The 23,323-nt window shown below is 43.3% G+C and overlaps 1 protein-coding gene across 5 annotated transcripts in view; it reads left to right on the top strand.

Annotated features, from left to right (window-relative positions):
• Nucleotides 1–14,946, top strand: part of MPPED1 (metallophosphoesterase domain containing 1) — a 67,951-nt gene extending 53,005 nt beyond the window's left edge. For all 5 annotated transcript variants that reach the window (XM_030041350.1, XM_030041349.2, XM_030041352.1 and 2 more), the window contains 3 exons: nt 1,853–1,968; nt 6,648–6,761; nt 10,369–14,946. In XM_030041350.1, the coding sequence (XP_029897210.1) occupies nt 1,853–1,968; nt 6,648–6,761; nt 10,369–10,487 (349 nt within the window). In that variant the 3' untranslated portion in view covers nt 10,488–14,946. The remainder of the gene's footprint in view (nt 1–1,852; nt 1,969–6,647; nt 6,762–10,368) is intronic.
• Nucleotides 14,947–23,323: the final 8,377 nt, after the last annotated feature.

Raw genomic sequence — 23,323 nt, 5'->3', positions numbered from 1 at the left:
AGAGAGCGACGAGGTCTCCCCTCGGCCTCCTAACTAGACCATGAGTCACTACCCCAGCAGCAGGGAGGCAAGAAGTCACGTACCTGTGAGCCAGGTGCTGTTCGTTCTGTGAGGAAAGGCTGCTAGGAGTTGAACAGGTAGCCAGAAAAGTGCGATTTCATATCCCTGATACAGGGGTATGACTTTTTCTTAGCCAGCCACCTTGCTCTGAGCAACCTGACTCAGAAGGTTTCTGCTTCAGTGCTACTGGTATTAGCATCTCTTCTTCACACACCTTCTTCACCTGCCTCATCGCAGCTTCTGGAGGCTGGGATATATTTCTGGTCCCAATGGCAGATGTACAAAGTTTCACTTTTTTTTTTTTTCCCCTGGGACACCTGTTCATCCAGAACCTGGTTATCCAGGGTGTGTGATGAAGAACTAGGAGATGAGCTCTTGGCTGCGGACACAGAGAGCCTTTCAGTCATCTGTTTAGTATAGTTGAGGCTCTTTTTGTCTATGAAAGAAAGGCAAGAAACCTTCTGCAAAGCCCCCTTCTTCCTTTCCTTTTACCAGAATTTTCTGTTCTTCCCTTGGGTAAGCCACATCCCTTTATATTTTAGCAAGCTCTCTATTTTTACAGCTGTTTTCAATAGGCATGTGCTTTACAGCATTCTGAAAGGAAAAGTAGAAAATATATCATCATGAAGACATGCTAATTTTTGAAATGTTAGTCAAGCATCAGTTATGGAAGAGGATGAATAGTAGCTTTATGGGCATTTTCTTTTGTCTTTGCCATACATGATGTAAAGTGGAGTTCAGAGAATTTGTTTGAAAGAATTCTTTCTGTCTTTTGATGTGGTGAAGGAGTGTAAAGCTTTCTTCAACAAAGTAACATCTCAAAGGGAACTCTGGTTGATGTGTATGTATGTATAAACACTATGGCTGCAATTATCATAAACCTTATTAAATCACAGCAGCCTATTTGTTGTTCTCCAAATATGGATATGGCCAGATGACAGTCAAAAAATTATAAAAAAATTGCAACCTAAAACTAACCCCTCAATTTTATGACCTAGAATTAGAGCATAGTCAGCAAGACATAATTTACCACTGTGATATAATTGCTGTGAAATACAGTTTTTTAATCAATGGGATAGCAAGATAGGGATAAATTGTGTTCTGACTGGCAGTGTTACAGTCCTGCTGCTCCATGATGAGCTCCTCCATAAATATGTTTTTAAAAATGTAAATGCCTGTCTGATAAGAAATCCTGAATATGGAAAGTCTTACTTAAAAGCGAGTCAACATACCAGAGGACAGAAGAAAATGATGTGTAAGAAAAGAAGCAGTATTCTTGTTCTGATGGGATGCTTCCAATTAGGGAAACAAAGCAGCATAGATAATGTCTCCGACTTTGGAGCAGGATCAGTTGCTGTGCCAGGGTCTGTCCTTGCCCAGCTGGTCGTAGGCTAAGGGCTGATACATGACGGGAGCCAATGTGAAAACATATGTCCACACCTAGGTGTCTGAAATAAGTGTTCTAGATGTTATGGGAGTCCAGCATGCTAATCCACACAGGGAGATCTTGGTATCCAGGTCTTGTAAGAGTTACTTTTCACCTTATTAGAGGAATACTGTGAATATTTTACTGTATGCTGCCTACTGAAAGTGGTAAGGACTGCACTGATTTACCACACAAGTTAAATAACACTGTTGTATGGAAAGAGGATTTTACTGTGCACACAAAGAAGAAAATGAATGCTATTTGTGTCTCCAAATTCCATGTTAGTAGAGAGTCAATCTCCGTATTTTAATTAGATAACCAGTACATGGAAGTAGCACTGAAGACATTCTCCTCCTCTCTTGGCAGGCAACCTTGGTTTTATGGCTGGGGCTTTAATCTTCCACGAGGCCAAGCACTATTAGAGAAATGGAACCTTATTCCAGATGGAATAGATATTCTTATAACACATGGACCACCTCTCGGTAAGAAAATACTAGTGCTCTTAGCTGTGTATTTCAGATGATTATACAGTAACTGATGGCTCTCCTTAGACAAAGTGCAATCCTGGCTTAGAAAAGTCAAAAGTAACATCCGTACCGATTTCAGCAGCACCAGGACTTCTGCTCAGGTTTATGTTTCATGATTACCTATGCTTAATAGTAGGGAATTAAATAATGGCTTAAAAAAATAAAGCCTTAACACATAAAGCCTTAATAAGCTTTATAAATAAGCAAGGTCTGTTTTTCCTATGCATCTGTCCACTCTGCCACCAGTGAAATTAGTAGATTTAAAGCATGGAGCCTGCTTGAAGAGAAATGCAGGATTGGGATCTTATTTTTTTAGGACTGTCTGCCTCCCTCACTTGCAGTAGCATTCCCCCACCAACAAGTACCCAGAGGCTGTATTTTTCCTCATCGTGCTGACTTGGTGCATCTTCTGCCTCACAAACCCAACTGCTGCCATTGTTTGCCTGTTCTTTGGACAGTGTAGGTGAATTGCCTGTCTGTAATACAATCTGGCAACACTAACAGACCAACAAGAAATAGTTTTACTTTTGTGTTTTACAAATATTAATATAGATACAAAAGCCAGGAGAGACTTCTTGTGTTCCTAGATAATAGTGAAATTACTGGTGTTACAGAAATAATACAATCACAGAAACTTGTCCAGATTCAGCAAAGGCTTAAGGCTTTTAACATGTTTTTCAGTGTATTTAACATACAGCAAGCTATATTTAATGCATCTATGTGTTTAACTCTCACTGATTTAATAAATGGACACAAATGTGAAGCATGTACTTAAGTGTTCTGCTGAGTCTCACTGTGGAGGAGTGCTTTGTGTGAAATGAAGGCAGTTGGTTTCTTTAAACCTTTAGATTCCCCAATTTCCTGAAGCTAAAACCCTCTTGTCTTCCACTCTTTCTTCTCCTCTTTCAGAGCTTGGAGGAGAAAGTATCTAAAGGGTTTGTGTTTTGTTGTTTTCTTTAGAAAGACATGTTTGCATTCCACTGCTCACTAATCCTGGGGGAAAGGGCTTCTTTGTGAGCAGGGTTTCTCACAGTAAGGGCATGTGTTCTGATACTTCAGCTAAGTGGAGTCTCATGCCATGCCATAGACTGACTTTAATATGGACCTGTATCGTAAAAGTAGATGGCAGAAATAATTGTTTAGGCCTTGAGATATCAGCTCCAAACGGTTAGTAGTGGGGATAATCCCTGTTAGGATCCAAGGCATGATGCTGAGTCTTTGATATAGTTTTATTTGTAAGTCATATTTAAAACTTTTTCAGAAGCTTTTTCAGCACTTTTAAAGCTATTTTTAAAACCGGCTGATCAGCTGTAAAGAAATCCAACCTTCAGCTGATCCAAAGAATATCCCTGTATCTAGCACTTGAAATCCAGTGCTGGGAAGTGGAGAGAGGGGTTCGCACCACCCAACTTCAGCCACCTTGCTAATTTATCCACCAGGCCTCTCCAGGCAGCCTCTGGGATAAGCAGAGGGAAGAGAACCTCTAGAGAGCACTGCAGAGCTGGCACTTAACAGACATGCTTTAATAATAAATTTAATAGTAAATTTAATAATTGAAAAGTAATTTAATAATTGTAGTAATTCTGAGGAAGAGCTGACCATCTCCACTGGCTGTAATGGGATAACATGAATTCCCCCCATCTCCATGTCTCAGTGTTTGTTCTCTTTTTTTTGAATTCTTAAGCTTCAACCGTCCTCCAAGGATTTTCTTTTTTAAAAGTTCCCATTTCTTTGTCTTTTTTCATATTGATGCATTAATAGATGGCTCAGGCACAGAACCCTCTGCCTGAGGGCATCAGCTGTTGGTCTCCCTGACACCCATGGCAACAAATACATGATGCTTCAAAAGAAGTTAACACTCTGCCTAACCTACAGAACCTCCTTATTGTGTAGCTCTGTCCTCAGACATTTTGGGAGACAAGATCCTCCTTGACCTTCCCAGACAGTTATTTTAACCAGAAAGCTGATTACTGTTGTTCTGATCTTGGACAGCTTCACTAGAGCTGTCCCTAATGATCATAAATAGCAATCAGCGCAAATTCCTTTTTTTTCCTCCAGCATGGCTGCCTAAATTGTGTCCATCATCCATTTTCTGTGCTGCTTTCTCATTCCCTCAGTTCAAAAGAGCGCGCATCCTCCTAAACTAATTAATACTACATTATTAGATCTAAAATTGTCTGCATAGATGCAGAAGCACCATTAAGAGTTAATGGACTTCGTGTTTCTAAGTCAGTTAGTCACGTAACAAAAATCTGAGTAATTTTTCTTTTCTGTTTTAGAGTAGTACTTTGGGATGAAACCAGGGTGGGGATACATAGGAGGTTCACACAGGATGAGAAAGCAAAGGTTAAAACAGCTGTTATTGACCATTTTATTAGTAACCTGTTTATTATTAATGAAGATATGCTATATAGTTCATAGCTTTTGAAATACAGTATTCGTGATTATGGGATCAGTACTAATGCTCATTTCTATATCAGTGTATTTTTGTTACTTTTATGTATAGTATAACTTTTTAAGTCTTTTACCTGCTTCCTAAAGATCTGCATTTATGATTCTTTTGTTTCTCTTCAAAAAGTTCACTTTTCTTCTCTTTGTTTGTTTTTAATTTAATTTCACCTTTAAGTCTTCATTTGTAGCTGTCTGCTTGATTGTCTATGACAAAGATTTATACTTTCCTGACAGCTGCAGAAACCTGTTTCAAGTAACCAAACATTAAAAAAACCCTAAGATGAACTCTAATTGTTAGCTAGGTGTAATCAATTATTCTTAGTTTGTGTAGTCAGGTGTACATAATAAGCTGCAAACATATGGGAAAGCTTCAGAAGGGTGATAATGCATGTAAACAAAAACATGTTCAACATAAATAATGCTTAATTTAATGGAGAAGTTAATTTTATGGATTTTTGTTTGTGAAGTTTTTGAAGTGGAAATACTTTTGGCTTTATGTTCACCACAGACATTTTGACAATTAACTGTTTCAAATCATTGAAGTAACAAAACCTATGGTTATAATGCATTTGCTCTGAAAAAAGCATGACTGTATTCCAGAGCAGTTGCTGGCCTCACTTTGACATCTTAAATACTTGTTATTTTCTACAGTGAATTTTGACCTGTGTTGGATACCAAGAGTGACTGGTAAAATCAGTTACCAGAACTGAGCATTGCTCTGCTCTTTCTGTAATTCAGTGGGGTTTTCTCTCTGTACATCCCTCCGACAGGAGCCAAGCATTATCTGAATGAATTAGGAGTCTGTGGCCATTATCAGAACTTCCTCTTTCTGACACTTAGGATGCTGCATTCCCAACTAATTTCTGAAAATTGGACTTAGCTCTCTGAGTAGCTGTGATACAAGGGCAAATTTTTACCATTTTCATAAAACCCCACAGTATACTGAGCCTAGTTTTCAAGCACTGGCATCTAAAGCGGTATTTCTCAATGCGTGAACCTACCCCGAAGCTGTAGCAAATCTGAGAGCTTTTCCAAGATCTCCAATACCACCGTTATGGTCTTTTAAGCCAATTGGTTAGCTGCTATTTAGGCATGCTTGAGTGGACGTCAAAAGTAAACATATGAAAACTAGGTCCAGACTTATAGCTCTCTGGCTGACTACTGTTTTCTCAAAGGCATGCTGTTGCAGCAATCTAAGAGATACGAAGCTATGACAGGCACACAGGGAGAGCACCAGAACAACTAAAGAAAAACAGAATGATTATATCTTTTAGGTTTCCAAACTTGAGCCTGATGAAGATGGCAGAACAATAGAAAGAAAACAAGATTGGTTATTGCAAACCCTCTAATACAACAACATCCTTCTTATACTACTACTTTGAAGGAAACATGAGACTTCAGTTGGCAGTAAGCTTCCCCCTGCAGTATGTTTTCAGACATATAAGCAAGTTGGTAATACATTTTTGTCTGTAGTAATAAAAACCGCATTTTTATACAAACTTTGTGCAAGTAAATATAGCACTTAAAAACATCTACTGCAGAAGGGCTGAGTTTCTCTTCCTGTCTGAGGTCCATAGATTTAGGCTAGTGGGGCTTGCTGTGTCATGAAGTGCTTAAACCAGTTTTGCTTGAGGATGTTGATTTTAGGCATGCTGTGGGTTCCTCACCTGGGTTCCACTACTGTAAGATTCAATGTGATAACAATATAGTTTTACTATTAGCCACACAGATTCCATTACATCAGTTAAAGTGTTCAATTTAAAAAAACAGATCCCAGAAGTAGATTTAAATAGCGAAATGTTTATTTAGATTCTTTAGAGACACTTTGGACATACTTCTCTTTACACCTCACTCTCTTAAAGGAAGAAAAATGGAAAAAGCATTGCGTTTTCCCATTAACAAGAGTGTAAAAATGCTTTAATTGCAGTGGTTTTTTTTCCTTGAAAAACAACTGGCAAGAGTTCTCATAGTCCTTTTTCTTCAGATGAGCTTTTATGGTTTTCCTCAAGTATTTTTCCTTCCTTCCTCTTCTACTTACCAAGGCAAACACTGTTTTTTCCCTGTCAATTCTTCTATGGCTGCTTATGAAAAACCATGAGACATGAAATCTCAGAACTGCTGTATAGCAGTACAGCTTTGTAGATAGTCTGTCTTCTTTTAAAGTTTTCATTTCTTTTCCAAAGGTTTTCTAGACTGGGTTCCTAAGAAAATGCAACGGGTAGGATGTGTTGAGCTGCTGAACACCGTCCAGAGACGAATACAGCCAAGGCTTCATGTTTTTGGACATATTCATGAAGGTCAGAACACATTTCTTTCTATATATATTTAGAAACCACAAACACAGAACTTGTCTGGTTTAATTAGCATTTTCAAACTTGAATGTCTGAACTGAAGCACTTCTGGATTTCAGATACTTACTTAGCTGCATATGTGGAGATGAAATTGGCTGATACCCACTTTTCAATATTTGTACATCAGCTTCTTTCAGTTTCTGCATCTGTAAAACAGGGTGATGCTTCCTTCACAGAGGATTACTGTGAATTTTAAAATAAGAACATCGAGTCCAGTAGTTACAGAAAGTGACTAAGTATGAGGATTGATGGATTGTATTTCCCTCTGCTGAATCTCTGTGACTTAAGATAATTCATGTAAGCTCTCTGTGTCTCAGTTTCTGTGTTTGTAAAATGGGTAAGAATGCTTTGAGGGGTGCTTCCAAGGCTTAATCTTCAAGATTTTACAATAAAGCTTGTCTCTCCCCATCATTGCATATATGAAGTTGAAATCAAGAGGGATGTCACCACTGACTTGTGTAGAAGTTCAAGATATTTATTCATGTATTTATTTGCTGCTTTGGCAGGGGAAACATTTTGTACCCAGAAAAAACAAAGCGGTTCTCTTGACTATTTGATTTTTAACTGGAAAAAAATGAGTTCCCTTCACATAAGTTAGTAACCAGTGACAAACATGCTCCACTGAAGTCAGTGACAGCAGTTCATCACCAGGCAAAGGGAAAGGTAGATGCTGTCTGCTATAGAAGTCTGTCCTGTTCACATATCGTGGCAGCAAGACTTCAAGCAGTGCCCCCACCAGAAGAAACCACTGGGCTGTGCTGAAGTGTACCCATTGGCCTGTAAGCATGTATTATCAGCTGCTTAGTTCTTGGCAATGTTAACTTACTGGCAGGAAAAGGTGCTCCACAACTGCCAGTTTTCTGCTTCTGGGACTGCTCCAGCCTTTGATGTAGGATCTCTGTGCGTCTCACCAGTGTAGAAATGAACAAATGGAGAAACTGGAGTAGCTGGCATTCAGGTACTTCTGTTTTTGTGAAGAACCATTACTCTTCACAGAAATCCCATTCTGACTTGCTGCTGGGGGCTTTCACCATGCTAAGTTAGAAGTGACATTGCTGAGAGGTGTGCTGGTGTGAAATTGGTGGAGAAGACATTCAGATCATTACTTGACAGCTCAGGGATTAAGTTCATTCTCCTCCTGTGTCTCATTTGCGGTGACCTGTTAATGCCTAGTTAATGTCTAAAGTGCTGTTAAATCACAGAGTCAACAAACAATGCATAGGCAGTATTTTTTTCTAACTCTCTGCTGTTAGAGCAGTCTTTGAGATTCCGTACAAGAGGGCTGGTGAATACAGTTCAAACTCATTGTCTTTTCAGAAACTGTAAGCCAAGTGGTTTGCAGGGGATATAAGCAAACAGTTAGCAAGCCACGAAGCTTCAGGCAGGTAAACAAAATCACATCTGCTAAGACCAAGCCCAACTTTGGCTCCCAAGGGAAAAGAATGGCACCTCCACAGAATGGTAAATCTTGTGAATTAATACAGTTGGCAGAGTAGGTATCGGAAACAAGGTACTCTTCTTGTTAACTATCATAATTTAGAGAAAACAAATGGGGAACTGCATAGCCTGTTTTGCAGTGGGATGCTAAATCTCTGCAGAGGAGAATTCCCATTGCAGACAGCCTGTGCAAACGAAGCTGCTCTTTGTAGAGAGAATGCGTGATTTGAACAGATGAGTTCTTCCCCTGACTGAGCATAGCTACATCTGCAGAACTCATTTACTGAACATCCGGGAGGAAGAGATGCTTAGAAGAGATGTTTCTTCCCTATTCCCCCTCTGCACTGCTGTCTGCCAAAAAATACCTCTGCACATGGGCTTGCTGCTGATCGACCCATGGAAGTGACAAGCAGCATGGCAGGGACTCCGGCTAAAATCCTGGTTTGCCCATCACAGCCAGTACTTGGCTGAGGTCATGGCCAAAGAAACTCTGTTGGCAGTAGGGTAGGAGTGAAAACTGTAGCATTAGGAATCTTCCAGCAAAAAGAGCGTATTAGCAAGCTGATTCTGTTCTCTCCAAATGTGTAGCCGAGGAGACGGAAAGTCCCAGCAGCAATGCTGACTGTCCTCCATGCAGTTTGTGTTTTATACAGAACAATTGTTCTGTGGCAAACAGCAAATGATTTAAAGAAATGTCTGTGACAGGAACCTGACAGAGTTTTCTTCCCTCCCTAGTCCCTAATTATAGTGTGTTTTTTCCATGGGGAGTCCAGGAGGCCCTGCATTATTCAGGGTATTCTAAGGAACAAAAAAGAAAGGAATTTGGCTACTGTTTCTTTGTTTGTAAATTATGCAACTATCAATGCTTCTATAAGACACGAAATAGTACTCAGGAAAACTGTAGGATCCTAGATACCTAGGATTTGAATAGCTGGAACTCAGTGTATGTAGCAATGAATACATTTCACTATTAACTTCATTAACGGTGAGACTGAATCTTAGTACAAATGCTTTTGACCAGGTAGTTTCCCCAAAGTCATATATTTCTGATTGTGAATGCATTTCTTCATATTGATCATAATGTTTCAGTGCAAGTTTCCAACATTAAGCTTTTAGTTTTAGTGTAATCAAGCTTATGTTTTTTCCTAGTCATTCATGAAAAGATTTTTGACAATGGAGAGTGTGTCTACTTTTTCATAACACCAGGGCAGTTAAATGTTGCTTCTTGACTTTCTGAAACGGCATTTCACTGTATTTCTACAGGCATTAGAGCTGGAAGTTTGATTTTCTGCAGGTTTAGCTCTGGAATTGTTTGGCTTGGGTGTCCAGTCAGACATGAGATGTAGTTAAAGCTTTTTTGCCACTGGTGAGACATACAGAAGGGTGTTTTCTCCCATGGAAATGTTATGGTGTCTTAGGGTGTAAATTCACCTTGTCTGTCAGAGAACGCATTAATAAAGCCATTTTTTCTCTACCTGGGCAGGCATTTTAGTGTCTTGCCATCAAATTTGGTGGAAATTGGTCAACAAGTTCAAACACATAGGAAAAAGAGGTTCCTACTAGACAAATCCCACCCAGGTGCACATGCACACATACTCCCCTTAGTCAAGCAATGCTTTTTCTTCACTGGTAGCTTAAAAGATGTACAACACAGGACAGAAAAAAAGGTGGAAAGATGAAAATTGCAAAAAGTTTGCTGCACTGATGACTGCAAACCTAAATGATCAGAAGTGTGTTTTTTTCAATGCTGCAATGGCCTAAGCTCTATCTTCTCATCCTTTCCAAAACTGAGAAGGTTTTAAGAAAAAGCTTTGCAGAGAGAAATATCTGTCTTTTTAAGGAGGTTTGGTGAGCTGGCTGCCAGAGATTATAGCCACTAGCTAGTGAGGGTCCATTTTGCTTTTCTTACACAATTTAAAAGATGGCAAAAAGTTCTGCTGTAAGACAAAGATGGTATTAATTCAGGAGACGTTTATGTTTTGCATGAAGAGAATTTTTAAATTCGTTCTGAGTAATAAATACAGCATTTATTGTTGTGTGATAAAGGTGAGTAATTAAAAAAAAAAGAAGGTAATAATGAATAATGAGAGTAACCAGAGATGTTCTTTCTTTGCAGGTTATGGTGTCATGGCTGATGGAACTACTACCTATGTGAATGCATCTGTGTGCACTGTGAATTACCAGCCACTCAATCCACCTATAGTTATTGACTTACCTACTCCAAGGAACACATGATTATAATGAGGATTTAAAGTTGTACCCAACACATTAGCAACTTTATATTGCTGGCTGAGAATCCCAATAGGGAACCATTCAACAAAAAAGCAAAAACCTTCTTCTTTTTTCCCTGCTAGCTCTTCACAGATAAATTTTGAGTGACAAAAGTGGATGAGAAACAAAGACATTTTGGTGCCAGAAACAGATTAAAGACTTTAACATTTCACCATTAAAATATTTGTGAACACAGAAAAGTGAATGCATTCCACATATATATATACATATACATATATATATATATCTCAAGTAGGGACTTTTGTATATACCGTACATTATATTGGACTTATTAAAAGAACAATGTCTTTCAAACGAGTGTTTCTTTAAGAAAGTTTGCAGTTTAAACTTAAGTGTTTAGACTAGGATTTCCTCATTTCAGATGTTTTCCAGTGAGCTCTTGGTAAAAGAAAAATGATGGTAAAGATGTTTTCCCTTAATTAACATGGCAAATATAAAAGATGGTGCACGAATGACCAGTCACAGGAGGAAAGCTATTGCTTCAAGTCCTCCAGGTCTAAGTCTTTGCATCTATTCAAAACCAATGCAATAGAGGCCCTAATTCACTGTACTGAAATGAAGTTTTACTACATCTGGCATTACAGATGGTAAGGGAAATGGTGCATATTGCTGGCATGCTGTAAACAGCTCAACATTCAAGAAGGGAGACTGTGTTAAGTGCAGTATAAACTCAGGAATTTGTAACCTGGCCTCGCCTGTGAAAAAAAGGATGGCATTTCCCTTAAAAAAACCCCAGACCACCCCCCCCATCCCCCCACCCCCCCCCCGGTGTTTTCATATGGTAAGGCGATATGTGATTGTATGTAAAAAGAGAAAAAAACCCACAAAAAAACCAGCCAATGTTCAGTAGTGGTATTTTGAATAAAACCCACTGAGACTATTTGTTTAAAATCTGTTAATGGGACATGCAGCCAATGATTAGATTACTGGTTTGAATTTGGCCCCAGTCAGAAGTGATTAAATGTCATTATGATAATTTTGTCCTTGGGGAACGTTACGGATGTTGAGGGGAAGGGGTCATCCCAAGGTGGAGTTTGGGCGTTCACTTTTGGGTAGCTATGTAGTAGCATAAGTGTGATGAGTAACAAGTACACCCCAATGGGTACAGAGCAGGGGTCACCTCACAGAAGTTGTCATTGCTGTTTGCCCGCTCATGGACACCGCTGAGAGAGGCCCAAGAGAAAATCATCAGCCGAGTTTGAAATCCATCTGTCGTGTTGCATGCGATGCCAGGCAAAGTGGGGGACGTGTCAGGAGCTGGTTGGGACGGCCAACTGCCATGGTACTGCCCATGCGGCTTTCCTGCAGGTTAACGGAGATGTTGGAGCTGCTGGGATTTCAGTCCCGTCCTAGGCAGAAACTTGAGAATTGATTACAAACCCACGAAAAAAAAAAGTGCTTCAAATGTGCCCTACAAGAAATGGGTTTCTGCCTTGAACTAATGAACATCTCCATGCTCAAATAGGAGCCTTTTTGCCTTGATGGAGATAATTTAACTGCTGTATTCTGCACGTGGACATCCTGAATTTGGGGCTCATGGCATCAAGACACTGATCTTGTTCACACACATTGAGCAGATTATCGCACTGCCAATACAGGGTTGTTTGCGGGTCTGTGCATAGCCCACATCTGCATACATGCATTGGATCATTGCATATGTTACTTTTTGCCTGATACATGGATGTAAATGTGAGCTTCATGTAGCAGCTGCGTGTACATTATATGCATACACAATTTAAAATACCTGTGTTGCAAAACCAGGCGATGTCAGCCTCAACTCTAAGCAAGCTGGGCAAACATTGCATTTTGCTGGCTTTTGTTCCAGCTGCTGCTGGGAGCAGCGACATTCGAGCCCAGTGACTAACATGCTGTGGACCCACCAGAAACCACCAGACCACCAGAAAACATGACAAGTCACAGGTCTGTCATTTCTTGTAAGCTGTTGGGTGACTTGGGGTCTAAACTAATGTGCTGCTTTTTCCTGAAACGAAACCCTAAAACGATCGGTGATGCCTGCAGCTGGTTTTTGGGTGAATAGTTCACAAGCACATGAGCAGTCCGCCGTGAATTCAGGTGGGGCCACTTTTGTCAAAACTAGTGGTGTAGAAATTGCAGGATCAGCTCCTAAATCAGCAAGGACTGAAATTCATAGTTGAATATGAATTCCCGCCATCATTGGGAAGATGAGCAATAGTGTGTAGTTAGAATAAAAGTGTCTTAGCTAGTCACAATTCAAGCGGTTTGCAACAAACGTGACAGGAAATTGGCTGTTTGTTAAAGTCTGAAATGTTTACATTCGCTCACGGCACTTAAGAGGCTAAAATGTTAAAGTGAGGGAAGAGGTCCTTTTATTAGCCTCAACAAAATTTCTATGTCGACCATAAACTATTCTCTTAAAAATAATTTTTCCTAAGGTATCTTCAAAATACTGTGTATTTTTATGTGGAAAGGATACAAAAGCAGCTGTTACTTCAAAAATATCATTTAAAGTACTTGGGGTATCAAAGCTTAAAGATTATTTAATCATTTTGGCATATCTTGATTGTTGTTGTAATTTTTGGTCAAGCATGTTAGACAAATAAAGTCTTAAAAAAACCCAACAAACCACCAAAAAATAAGGCCTCTTTATATCCACCTCATCCATTCAGCTCCATGTGGGAAAGGCTGCCTGTCTTCTCCAGGTGTAGGAGCCAGGCTGTGGGACATGGAAGTTGTTGCGACGAAGGATTGCGGCTCAGCTGGGGGTTCAGCTGGCAGAGGGGCTGGGGGCCGCGGGCAGGAGGTACCGCGCTCGCTCCGCCGGCTTCAGGCCGCCGCATCTCCTGCCGACGGGAGCGGGTTGGAAGTTGGGGTTGCAGAGAGAGGGGAAAATAGCAGCCGCTACCTGTCGCTGATGTATTTGGGTGGGGAAATGTGCCAGAAGTGCCTGGGAGGCAGGGAAAAGCGAACGTGAGGGAGTGCTGCAACAGAGCTGCGAAGCAGTCGGGAACCGGGATGCCATCCATCCTTTGGGAATGGGCGGCAGTTGGGGGAAGGATGGTTCGTGCTCTGCGTTGAGTGTAAGGACATAAATCTCAGAGCGAGGGAGATTAAGGCAAGGAGACTTATTTTTATTTTAACTTTGTGGGCACCGTCAAGGCCTGGGCTTCTTGCCTCAAATCCGATCTACCTCAGATTAAGGAGGCCACGAAGAGGAAGGTTTCCACAAATGTACTTTTGCAATTGTTGGCTCTATTTAAATTCAGGGATGCTCGCTCAAGTCATTTCCTGCCCCACGTCCCCATTGCTGACCTTCACTGATATTTATCCAGGTAGCATCGCTCCCGAAGGTGTGCTGATGTGTATCACTAATACACGCATTCCCATCACCAGGCAGAATTGTTACCGAGATTAATTTCAGTTCGACGACAAATAGGGGAGATATCACTGCATGTCAATGAAAAAAAAGACAAGATTATTTTTACCTCCCTCAGGCACATATGGCTGAGGATGTGAAATGTTCCTTGGCTACAAGGAACGAGCAAGCTGGGACTCGGCACCCGCCTGAGCAGCTGCCTTTTCCCAGGCAGCCCCCACCCGCCGCAGCTGCCCCCCAGCCTGGGGAACTGGCTTTGGGCCTCCAGATGATGCAATTTGGTAGCCCCTGAAGCCAGAGACTCCGAAACTGCGACGGTCTTCGAGGAGGTTGCTGTAGGGAGCAAGGCTGGCGGCGGCGGCACGCCGGGCTGGCCCTGCCGGCTGCTCCAGCGGTGAGGTAGCTGTGGGGAGGGAAGGTGGAGACCCCCATTTCAGGGCGATGCACGGGGACAGAGCGGGTGGGAAGGTGCTCCGGCCTTGCCGCAGGAGGGAGCCGGAGGGGATAAGAAGTAGTTTGTCTTCTCCAGCGGCTGATTGCTGCCGATAGCCAATGTAAATGCTTCAGAGGAAGGAGGAACAAGACATTCTGTAGAAGGCAGTTTTTGGAATAATCTGCCCATGGGGATCTTTGCCCCCCTCCCATTTATTCTTGTTTGTATGAGAATTTCTCTCTTAAAAACCTGTATTATTGCTCACTGCTAATGTAACTCACATATAGCGAATATAACTGCAAATGTTCTTTTCTTTCAGGTACATTCCTGTCCCTTTCTTGCAAGTCTCTCTGCATCTGTGATTTTAGCGATATTTTGGAACAGTGAGCTCCCCGGGTGATTATGCACAGTGCATTAGAAAAACAGTATTTCGCTTATCCTTGTACGTGTGCTGCCGTTCGGGTTTATTGACTGTCCCTTTGTTCTCTTTTTATGTGAAAAGTGTAAATAGGAGTACTTATATGTACCTTCTTTGTGCCATTCATTATTTTGTATACTGCCATTATGGTGCTTTTTACTCACTTCATCTAGAAATTAAAATAATTTCAATTCTAGCTAGACTCTATTTCTAACCCTCTTACTTCCCCATTTCGGAAACGCTCCCCTCCTCTCTTTTTGATGTGTCCTTTGGGAGTTGGTGAGAGGCAGCGATGCCAGAAGAGGACCTCCTCTTCCTTCCTATCTGAGCATTTGGACACAGTTCCCTGCTACTTTCTCTCCTGATCTCTATCCAGTTCTGCTCTTCATTTGTTTAGCATTTGGAGGGGTAATAGTATATATTTGCGACTCCCAGCGGAGGACTGCGGTGAGCTGCCCATGGCCCTAGCTGGGTTTCCTCTCTGAGAGGTGACAGCTGACCTGGACTTACCTGGGTTTCACAACCATCGCCCCCTTCCTCCCAGGGGCTCTTACCCAGGCGGTGTCCGTGGGGGGATCCTTTCCCCCACTCCGGCCTGTTCCCCTGGCTTTGCTGGTGCCCTTGGCAATCCTCGTCACCCCCGGTCGGGCTTTGCTGTCGGGGGCACCTCATCCGCCGTGTCTGGTGAGCAGCCCTGGGGCTGGGGTGCTGCTGGTTGAGGTACAGAGCTGTGTGGTGTTTGCCCGCTCCTCATCCTGCTTTTTGGGTTTTTGTTTCTTGGCCAGTGTCTAACCCATGACCCTTCTTTGCCTCCCACAAATAGCTCTTTCACAAAGGTCTTTATCAAAACCCTTGCAAGTGTCCACACCAATTATATCGGCGATATCTCTTGTTGCCAGGACTTTGATGTACCGAAAGCTTTCAAATAGATTAAAGGAACAGGCTTTTCTTTTCCACAAACCGGTCGGCTTTGTTTTGCCCCCCGCCCAGTGAAGTGTATTCCCCTCTTGAGCACGACGGGCTAAAACCGAGTGGCGTAAGTAACCAACCCTACTACCTGCCACTGGGCCAGCACACAACATGCCCTTGCACTTGTGCCATTTGCTCCAATTCAGTGCAATCCGGGCCCAGTTAGTGGACAAATTGCTTCCCGCCAGTGGAGAAGAGGCTGTTTGCTCGCCCAGAGCAGACCCCGCAGTGCGGCTGCTTCTTCCCTGGTTTTGCCGGGGGAGCACCGCTGCACGGTGAGGTTGTGCTGCCGGCTCGCAGCGAGCCTCATGGAAGCGGGGGGACAGCCATAGGAAACAACGACCCAGACAGGTTTGCCATTTTGCTTACTCTCATTACATTTTTCTTTTAATGCTTTCTGCTTTCTGGATGGGATTAGCAGCTTGGGGAGGGCCAGATGGGAAAATGCTGGATGCTATAAACATGCTGCAATGGCTTATGGCGGCATTAAAATGCAAAATCAGGGTAAGGAAAATGCTCTGCCCCACCAGCCGAGCTACCCAATATCCAGCAAAGGCTGGGGAGAGTCGACGGTGACGTTGAAGCACCGTCCCACCAGCCCAACCCCAGCTGCCCTTCCCCACTGCAGTTAGAGCCCAGCCGCGGGGGCCAGGGCTGGCCCAGCTCCCTGATGAGTGCAAATTGGGAATATTAGAGGACACTGAGGTTGGTGGTACGAACCTTTCCAGAGAGGCCACTGGAGCGGTGGGAAGGGGTCACAGAGGGTCCTGGGGTGCCTTCCCTCAACAAGTGCCCCCTTGTTCATGGGGGAACGGCTGGGGACACCGCAGAGTTAGCCCCGGCAGGGACCCTGCCCGCGGGTGGACGGGGCTGAAGTCGATGGCATGGGGGAGGTGACTCCATCCGCACCTCTGCGTGGCGCAGAGCCAGGCGACCCTGGTGTTGTATGTTGTGGATTTCGGAGAGAGGCTTGTCCCTATCCTTTCGGGTTTCCATTTCAGACCAGCGGTGCTGCCCCTTCACCGCGACACGAGGGAGACGAAGAAGCGCTGGTCGGGTTCCCAGCTGCACGGCGCTGCGCCTCGCCTCCAACGTGCTGACAGAGGCCTTTGTGCAGACAGAAATACTCTCATCCGCGTGGTGTAATAACCTGCCCTGGCAAGCTGCTGCAGTGGGAAATTTCATAGCCTCCTGCAGACTTTACTTCCCACCATAATGTCCTGGGCCAAATTTTCTAGAAATAATGAAGTTACACAGGATAAAGCAATTTAAGTGGTGTGGGCAATTAAACCCGTATTTGTATTTCTTCTGCTGTTTTATAAGGCTGTTGCATGGCGCAGCCATTCTGATTGCATCTGTTACCTGATATTTTAAAATGAACGGAGAACTGCTTCACATGGACATGCGTCGGCTGCCGATTACCTTTCCTTTGTCACCGACTCCTCTGCTTCCCACGGTCGGTCCGGTTGGTCCCCGCCACTTCGTGGTACTCGTGGTGGGGCTCCCCGAGCAGCTTCTCACCATGGGCACCCCCACTCTAGATACCTCTATGGTCTCCCCAAGGATGATGTGCAAACCTTAACCCAACCTGGTTTTGCTTTTGAGCCCACAGACAAACCCCGCCGCCTTCCCCAGCAGCACCAGCTCCAAGGACCTACAACAAGCTGCGTGGTGTAGGACAAGGGGGCAGGTCCTTCTGCTTGGGGTGAGCCTGGGGACATCTCCCGGCATCACCCCGAGCCCCTCCAGGTGAGTGGGTTACCCGCATATAATTTCCCTCCGTGGGGAGGGAAGAGCCCCGCTCCAGGGGCAACAAATGCCAACACCAGCCAGAGCAAAGGCAGCTCTTCACTAGGGCAGCCAAGGCGAAGCATGGCAGAGCAGGGCAAGCCTCCAGCAGCAAGTGCGCAGCAGGGTCACCCAGCCTCCCAGCATCGAAGTTTGTCCCATCTGTTTGTGAAACGGTGCAAACGTTGGCATCTCAATAACCTCATGGCCTGCCCGCGGCGCTCTGACCGGCACTTCCACCCCTCATTCACACGCCTCTGCCCTCGTTTGCAGTCCTCTGTAGCCACGTACACAGGAAAGGAAAAGCCGCTGTGAAGCCACCAAGGAGTCAACCGTTTAGAACCTGCTGCCCCATCATTTCAGCCTGTACCCTCTGGGTACCCATTGCTGGGGAGCGATGGTTTACCCACACACCTTCAAAAGCACCTTCTTTCCCCACCTGTTATGCTTGTAACACAGTGTACGTGTACATAATTATGTTTATTGCTTGTTCAGAAAGAAATAATAGCTCTGAAGTATTACCTATCCAGTTCGTTTCTGAGGATGCACGTAACAACAATTAATCATACGTATTAACACGCGGTCAAGAGACTTGTCAAAACTGGAGCTCTCGAGTGGTAAACAGAGCTCACACAATTAGCAGTCCCTGCTCTGAAAACGCTTGGATTGATTCATTGTTCCTCCCAACACCTAAGAAAGTCAGGGAAGTAATAAATCATGAAAATATAGACAAGGCACTCAGCAAACTATGATGAAGACACTTCATCAGCTGCATTTAGCTCTGCGTCAGTGTGTTGCACTAAAGCTGACGCTGGCAGAGCTGGTTGCATGACAGCTGTAACCAGCGAGCACTCACTAACACTATGGTAAACTTGGAAATACCATGCTCTCTTCTAAGTTAAAAGTAGAGGATTTCTTAGTTGCTTTTAATTCATCTGCTACCGAAAATGTCGTCCCTTAAAATAAAGGTATAGGAACATTTTGTGGACAGATTTTAATCTGAAGTATAGGACCTTCTCTGCCGACCCCTAAGGTTGGGTAGACCAGAGGGGCAAAGGGTGCAGCTGACTTCGCTGGTCAGGAATGGTCCTCCCAACCCTCCATGAGCTCAGGATGCCGCAGCGCGAGACACCCGGCTCTCCTGGATCCTGGGTGTGCTTTGTTAAAGCAGCTTCTTTTAACTTGCAAAAAAAATCAACATTTGCTAAAGGAATAAAAGAAAAAAGGACAACAGCGGCAGAAGAGGAACGGTTCCTTCAAACTTTGAAGCTGGTGTTATCTATTAGAAACAACAAAAGGAACTCAAAGCTGGAAGATGGAAAGCAACAAAATGTATGAAAGCAAATTACTTGAATGGGGCTCTCAGAAGTGAGGGTGATGTTTTGTGCTTCCTATTGGCTTAATTTCTGTTTCTGAGTGAAAAAGGAGAGTGTCCTTTAAAGAATAGTATTGTCTCAGTAGTCTCCACACTGGCGTTATTAACAGCGGTTGTGTTCTGCAATTATGGTGTTGGTCTAAAAATCATCAAGAACTCACAGCACGCATGTGGAGTTGAAATAGGAAGGTGGTATGTGGGGTTTTTATTTTTTAATAAAGAAAAAAAGACTGGTTTTATTCTTTAAAAGTTCCTTATAGAAGTAAAAGTCAGTTACTTCTCTTGACTCTTTGGTGGCTTCACAGCAGCTTTTCCTTTCCCGTGTACGTGGCTACAGAGGACTGCAAAGCTGTTCCCTCAAGAAGAAGGTGCGGATACCAGTGGGAGTGCAAAGCTGAGCTGAATCCATGCAAGACTCTGTCAGAAGCCCAAGGTCCATTGAATCTGCAAACAAACTTACTCTGTGAGGAGCAAAATGACCCAAGTCTGGTTTCCGAGTCGCTCAGGTTGGAGCACCTCTGGCAGTACCCAGCCCAACCTCCCGCTCTAAGCGTGTCCAGCTGGGTGGGCTGCTCAGGGCTCCTCCGGCTGAGTTTTGAGTATCTCCAAAGATGGAGAGAGAGCTCATCACCCCTCTGGGCATCTGTGCTGCTGTTTGACCACCCTCACGGTGTAAAGTGCTCTTCCCTGTAGAAGGGAAAGCTCATGTCCTGTGTTCCCAAGGGAAGCCACCTGCACTGCTCCCTGTCCCCAGTGCTCCCAGCCTGTGTGGCTACGCAGTGACGTCCCGCGTGGTGATGTCCCGCACGGACGGCTGGCTCAGAGCTGGCACGTGGCCTCCGGACAGCCGGCACGTCCGTCTGGCTGCCCCAGCCACTCCAAAACTTCATGTACATGGGGAGCCACAGCAAAACCCTGGAGCCTGCTGTTTTTCTTTCTTCTGCTCTGATGTCTTCAGTGCAACAACTTGATTTGCTTCGGCTGTTTTGGGAGAGCAGAACAAAAACCTACTTTGACGAAATGTGTGCTGGAAAATGTCTCGGTCCTATTGAAGTCAGCAGAAGTATGAGCACTGACCTCAGCAAAACGAACATCTAAATAAGTTTGAGCCAAGACCATCCTCATATGACCTCACCCTAAGGCTTATGCAGTTTTTTGGGAGTTTATCTCTGCACTGTGCCCTTTTCTAGCTGAGCTGGAGTAGTCGAGAGGGACACCTGCCGTGCCGGACCTTCACTTCACCTGGACACGTGAGAGCAGAGGGGAAACACTCTGATCATGTTTTAATGGAATATTGTGCTCATTATATCTGAATTCACAACCCACTTGAACTTTATTTTTGTGACTGTTTTCCAAGGGACATTTCAACTTTTCAGAGGAATACACCTTCAAAGTGGAATGACTCCTCAGCGGGGCACAGGTACGTGCCCCTGTGCCACCGGAGTTTTATCTGTGTAAGAGTCAGGACTATGTAGTTATTTGCAAACCATGGTGGTTCAGTTCGGGTTTAGCTGGGATATGAGACTTCAAATGCAGGAACTTGAGCTATAGCAAGCAAAAAGGTTCATTCTTTGGGGAAGGATTTTGCTTTAGAAGTTGTTCAATTGATGATTTCCTTTGATAAGTAAATATGGTGCACAGTCTTTACTATTTCCACAAGACAAATGTAAGAAATTTTGTGTGCTGGGACAGTGAAATGCAGAGAGCATCCCCTCACTGGGTACCTGGAAGAAGCAGAAAAAGACAAAACCAGGGAGGCAGGTCGACCCCCATTGCATGGAGAAGAGGAGGACGAAACATTCTCCAAGGGACAGGCTGGCACCAGAGTAATGAACTGACACAGTGTCACAGCACACAGGTCAACACTTCATGAAATCAGAAGACACTGCTGCACCGATTCATGATCCAGCTTAGTAAAAATTACACTCCAAAAGTAGCTGAGGGAGAGGGATATCTGAGGTATCATCTTGGAGGAAAATGAAGGAAATCAGAAGATACAAGGACCTCACAGTGAAAATGCTGCTTAACTAGGAGGCATAAGTTAAAGAAGTTGGGCTTTTAGGACATGGGAAAAAACTGCAGCTTGGAAGAGCTCCTCTTCTGCAGAAGACCGGGCTGTCTGGACCTACAAGGAGGGGTTTCAATCAATACAATTCTGTGAAAAGAAGGGACCACCAAAGCCTCAGACTGTACAAAGTCTTTGTGTTGGCAACGTATATCAGAGACAAAGACCATGCTTTGCAGAAATTCATAAATTGATTATGTACCAAGATTAGAAGCCCAGGTAATAAATGGAAGGAATAGAAATTGCTTGTTTAGAAACATGCATTTGAACTAGCTGATATTAATGAACCCTAATAGGATGACACATGACAGGAATGTTGATTAAGTTGTTTATAATCCCTTTAGAAAAGATCAACTTGGAAAAAGGGAAATAAAACTGGCTCACAGTATAAAATGGTGATGCTGGCAACTATGAAGTCAGTTAACTGGAATATTTATTCATCCATTGCACCTAAGAAGTAAAGCTTGCGGTGTCCCTCCAGGTGATAATCATTTGACACTATTAAATTCAATTGAGCTTTATGAGTCATGCCCACAGAGGATGACCACTACTTAAACATATCAATAATGTTTGCAACATACCCCACATTCATTGTTGCAAGGCAGTTCGTTCTGAATGGTATACATTGGAGATTTCAGTCTTCCAGAATTTCTAAAGTCCTTGGATGACGATTTTCTGACAAAAAGGCTATCTCCAGCAGGAGCAACATTTACATCACATCTCATCTTGATGGATGAGGAGACCTGGTTCATGGAGCAAGGATGCTGAAGCAGCCTGAGGTATCAGCAGCCTTGGCTTCAATCACATCCACTCTGTGAATGTAAAATTAAGGAGACAGAACAAGTCAGATGATAAACTTGCTGTCTTTCAAAAAGGGGAATTTCACAAAGCCAAAAAGTAACAAATCAGTTGGGAGAAAAACCATTTAAACAGGAAAAGATAGATGGTATTTGCAAACTGTTTAAGAAAGTTTGCCAAAGAACAGTCCCAGAATCCAGGAAGACCCAAACTGGTTTTAAAAAAAACCCACCACCCTGTTTTTCAGGGTAAATAAAAGCAGACTGAAAAAAAATAAAGATGTATGGCAAACTGATGAAGGAAGAAGTTTGTGTTAAAAAATGACAAGGAAAGCAAACGTGCACAGGGCGTATCAATGGCTTGAAATGGTAATGATAAGAATACAAAAGCAAATGGGAATGAGAGATTAATCAACAGTATTATTAAAAAGGTGGAATTTTTAAATAAATATCTTTGCTGAGTGCAGACAAAAAGGCCAGGTGGTAGCGGGACGTTCCACAGTGCTGGTGACCAAGTACTTTTCAGCCCAGCAGTCCTTAAACAGCATGTTAAACAGCAGTTACCAAATGTTTTGAATTGGGAACTTTGTACCTGAGTAGTCGGCTGAGGAGCTTTTTAAACTGCTAATAATGAATTTTCAGACACGTTAGGACATGAGAGAAGCCTCAGCAGTCCAGAAAAAGCAGAAATTGTGCCAATATTTTAAAAAGGGAAAGAGGATGGCCAAAGTGAGAGAGCGTTAGCCTGACTTTGATCCCGGAAAAAAGCAGTGATGGGATTGATTGTACAAGGCTTGAGTAATAAAGAATTAAAAGGGGCTAATAAAATTAAATGCTAATCAAGGTGGGTTTAAGTAAAATGGATCTTCTCAAACTAATTTGATATCTTTTTATGAGATTACAAGTTTGGATGACAAATGAAATAGTGTTAGGGTAATAGACTTCTGTAAGGCACATGACTTGGCACCATTGCCTAGTATTTTGAGGAGGAAATGGGAATGATATAATTTTGACATGGCACATGTTAGACGAATTAAAAACCACCTAACCGATGTAATTAAATGAGGAATCATCTTTAAGAGGCTATATGTTTTGTAGGGTCCTCCAGGTAGTTGTTCCTGTCCTGACATAATTTAACTGCTAGATCTTGACCGGGAAACCTGCCTCTCCCCCCCCTGCCCCCCCCCCCCCCCCCAAAAAAAAGGTGTTACTGAAACTTTTTATAGGTGAAACAAGTGTTGGACTGCAGGAAATACTGAATAGGACAGCTCACATGTACACTCTAATCTCAACTGTTTTTTTAGAAAATGAGGTACAGCAAATTGGTCTATGTTTCAGTATGGCCACGTATGAAGTCATATGCCTAAACACAAGGACATGGGCCAGAGTGACTTTGCCTCGGGGAGGACAGCTCTAAAAAAAAGGACTTAGATATGGGTCTGGCTGGCCAAAAGTGCCTGGTGTGCCCAGTCGGTGCCACGGCCAGAAGAGCAAATGCAGCAGTTGAATGGGCAAAGCCGGCAGAAGGAGGTTACGCGTCCTCTGCATTTGGCATCCCTACAGCTGAGATTTGAAAACA

This window comes from Aquila chrysaetos, chromosome 17, assembly GCF_900496995.4.
Source record: "Aquila chrysaetos chrysaetos chromosome 17, bAquChr1.4, whole genome shotgun sequence".
In the NCBI taxonomy this organism is placed as follows: Eukaryota; Metazoa; Chordata; class Aves; order Accipitriformes; family Accipitridae; genus Aquila; species Aquila chrysaetos.
The sequence above is the reverse complement of the archived record's forward strand: the minus strand, read 5'-3'. Positions and strand labels throughout refer to the sequence as shown.